This window comes from Solanum verrucosum, unplaced genomic scaffold, assembly GCF_900185275.1.
Source record: "Solanum verrucosum unplaced genomic scaffold, falcon-dt-bn FXZP01000008.1, whole genome shotgun sequence".
Lineage (NCBI taxonomy): Eukaryota > Viridiplantae > Streptophyta > Magnoliopsida > Solanales > Solanaceae > Solanum > Solanum verrucosum.
The window spans coordinates 370,052-373,531 of record NW_026020195.1 but is presented as its reverse complement, the minus strand read 5'-3'; the positions used below and the strand labels follow the sequence as shown (position 1 = coordinate 373,531).

The 3,480-nt window shown below is 37.0% G+C and overlaps 1 protein-coding gene across 1 annotated transcript; it reads left to right on the top strand.

The window, feature by feature from the left end:
• Positions 1-1,587: 1,587 nt before the first annotated feature.
• Positions 1,588-3,223, top strand: LOC125829853 (protein ASPARTIC PROTEASE IN GUARD CELL 1). The gene has a single exon (XM_049509060.1). The coding sequence runs from the start codon at positions 1,611-1,613 to the stop codon at positions 3,057-3,059; it is 1,449 nt and encodes a 482-aa protein (XP_049365017.1). The 5' UTR covers positions 1,588-1,610; the 3' UTR covers positions 3,060-3,223.
• The last annotated feature ends 257 nt before the right edge of the window (positions 3,224-3,480 follow it).

Genomic DNA, 3,480 nt, shown 5'->3' with positions numbered 1-3,480 from the left:
TTCTGAATTAAAGTTTCTTGTCCGCATTTTTTCATTTCTAAAACTCGAACCCGAGACATCCCATGTGTGTGGTAATAACAAAAGGCCTTTGCTTCACCTTCACCACATCTTTGATAATTGCCATCATTCCAATGCATCATCTTTTGACCTCCTAAATTTCCTATATCTTGGCCCCATTTCATTCATCAATCCGCCTTAATATGCTCAACTAAATCAAACCAACCCCCCTAGCCAAAATCATAATAATCAAATAAAATAACCTAATTCTAATACTAATATCATCCCCTTTTGGTGGAGTGAAGGGTGGGGAAATTGTTATAACCTTCTTTTATCAACTACAATATTGCCTAATCAACTTGTTTAACATGGTTAATTAGAAGAAATTTCAACTTATAGAATTCAAACAAGTAATATTGCTAATTTGCTAATTTTGATTGCTAAGTTAAGTATATGATTAGCTGAAATCGTTTAACTCTTATTGAAGAACACGTGGCCGGATGTGAAAGGTTGTAGTTAGCGATCATCCGAAGCTGATAGCTACAACTCAAAGCTTATATATGTGTTAAAAATTTCACTAACGAAACTTTAACGCACTAATTGAGCTAGCTAGAAGCAAAAGAAACTCCTATTAAAGTAAGGACAATTATAAACACAAAAAAAAGAGATTCATGGTTATACTAATACCAACTGACAACGAGGAATCAATTTCTTACTATTTATCTATTGATTTATAAAAGCGAGTACCGCAAATATAGGGATTCACTCAAGAACACCACTCTTGATTTCTTTTTAACTAGAAGAAAGTTGCTCAAAATTTTAATTAAATGATTTTACCCCACTCACTAATCATGTCTTATAATTTAAGTAAGTTACTCAAAAAATACAAGAGATGATTAGTGAGTGGGGTTAAGCCACTATCTAATTAATGGTCAATAAAGGTTCACAAGCTATGGTAACAACTTCCAAAGTACAATGCATTAATTTCTTTGATTTAACTCCATTAGATTCTTCTTTAAATTCAACACACCATTAAACATGCAATGAAAAAGTTTTCTCCATTAATTATGCTTATAAAGAACAACATTAATTGAAATATTAAAACCCCCTATTCAAAGCTTGTTTTCTCCTCATTGTCCATTCTTTGTCTCCTCCAACAAGTTCAACGTGACCTTTTTAAAGTCTATTTTTATTTTCTGTCTAATATTTATATTGACATATGATTAATTTTGAATTTATATCGTTTATATATATCATATTCAAAAGTTTAAAATCAAAATCTCTGATTTAAAATAAAAAAATACTTACCACTAGATTGCCACCCTTGTTCATTGAAGAATAAGATACAATTTCTATGTATTCTATTCATTTCAAATACATATTATGTTATACTTTTCAATCGTCAAACTATTTAAATTTTAATTAATATTTTAAAATGTATTTATTTTAAAATAAGCTCGCGATAAGTGAATTGTAACAACTATTTTGAGACGGAGGAAGTAACTATCTACCACCATATATTTCTCTTTGAACTCTGTAATATATAAATCCAAGCTCAGTCTTCATCGGTGTCACAGTCGCACACTTTTTTTTTTCTTCCAAGGCCTTCAACAATGGTGACTTCCATTTTCTTCTTTGTTCTGTTATTCACCACAGTTCTTTCACGAACAACTCCAGATAATGCCTCAAGAACAAAAATCCTCGACGTTTCTTCCTCCATTCAGAAAACCTATAATCCGTTCTCACTTGATTCGTCTCTGAATTCTCTGAAACATGAAGAAAATCAAATTTCTTCATCATTGCTGAGTTTTCAACTGCATTCTCGAGTAGCAGTTCGTGGGACTTCACATAAGGACTACAATTCATTGATGCTAGCTCGACTTGAACGTGACTCAGCTCGAGCTAAATCACTTCAAACTCGTGTAGATCTGGTTGTACAAGGAATTGGAAAATCGGATCTCAAACCGATGGAAACTGAGTTTCGAGAGATTCAAGCTGAGGAAATTGAAGGACCAATTATCTCCGGGACAAGTCAAGGAAGCGGTGAGTATTTCTCACGAATCGGAATCGGTCATCCGCCGAGTCAAGTTTATATGGTGTTAGACACAGGAAGTGATGTTAACTGGGTTCAATGTTCTCCTTGTGCTGATTGTTACCAACAAGCTGATCCAATTTTTGAACCTGCTTCGTCTTCGACGTTCTCTCCGCTCACTTGTGAAACGCAACAGTGTAAATCGCTTGATGTTTCTGAATGCAGGAATGATACTTGTTTATACGAAGTATCTTACGGAGATGGCTCGTATACAGTTGGAGATTTTGTGACGGAGAGTATCACATTTGCCGGTTCGTCTTCCGTTGAGAATGTAGCTATCGGCTGTGGACATAATAACGAAGGTTTATTCGTCGGAGCAGCAGGATTATTAGGTCTCGGCGGCGGCGCTTTATCATTTCCTTCACAGATAAATGCATCTTCCTTCTCTTACTGCTTAGTCGACCGTGACTCCGACTCTACCTCAACTCTCGAGTTCGGCGGCGCAACTCCGCCGAACGCCGTCACAGCTCCGATAATCAAAAACTCAAAACTGGAAACATTCTACTACGTAGACTTAACCGGAATCAGCGTCGCCGGCAATATGCTTTCAGTTAATCCATCAGATTTCGAAATAGCCGACAACGGCGACGGCGGAGTAATCGTCGATTCAGGTACGGCGGTGACGAGATTGAAGACGGACGTGTACAACACGCTCCGTGATGAGTTCGTGAAAGGGATGAGACACCTGCCGTCAACTAACGGCGTTGCGTTATTCGACACGTGTTACGATTTGAAATCGATGAAAAGCGTTGAGGTACCAACGGTGTCGTTTCATTTTTCTAACGGGAATGAGTTAGCGTTACCGGCTAAAAATTACCTGATACCTGTTGATTCATCGAGTACATTTTGTTTCGCCTTCGCTCCATCGTCGTCGTCGCTATCGATAATCGGTAACGTTCAACAGCAAGGGACACGTGTCAGTTTCGACCTGGTAAATTCTCTCATTGGATTCTCATCCAATCAATGCTAGTAGTAAAATTGTTTACTTCCCGTTTTACCCCTTAGTTAGGAAGTTATTTTCAATTTTGGTCAGGGCCTACTTAAAATAACTGTAACGTGATGAAGTGGGACCTGGTTCAGTATGCGTGTGTGTGTGTTATTATTGCAATTTCAGTATGTTTTTTTGTATAGTAATTTATTGATAGTGGGAGGGGTATTATGGGCAAACCATTGGAAAAACAATTGGAGTTGTTACGTACGGGTAGCAAAATTAGCCTATTAGGTGATTGACTTGGGTTACGGCTCAGTTCATTTTGATTCGGATTATGTTGGACTCGAGGTGATTGACTAATTCGATATTGGCTCAGCTCATTTTGATTCGGGTCATATTGGACATGTGGCTAAGTGAATGACTTTTAAAGAAATTTTATGCTATTACAATGTTGGGTTTA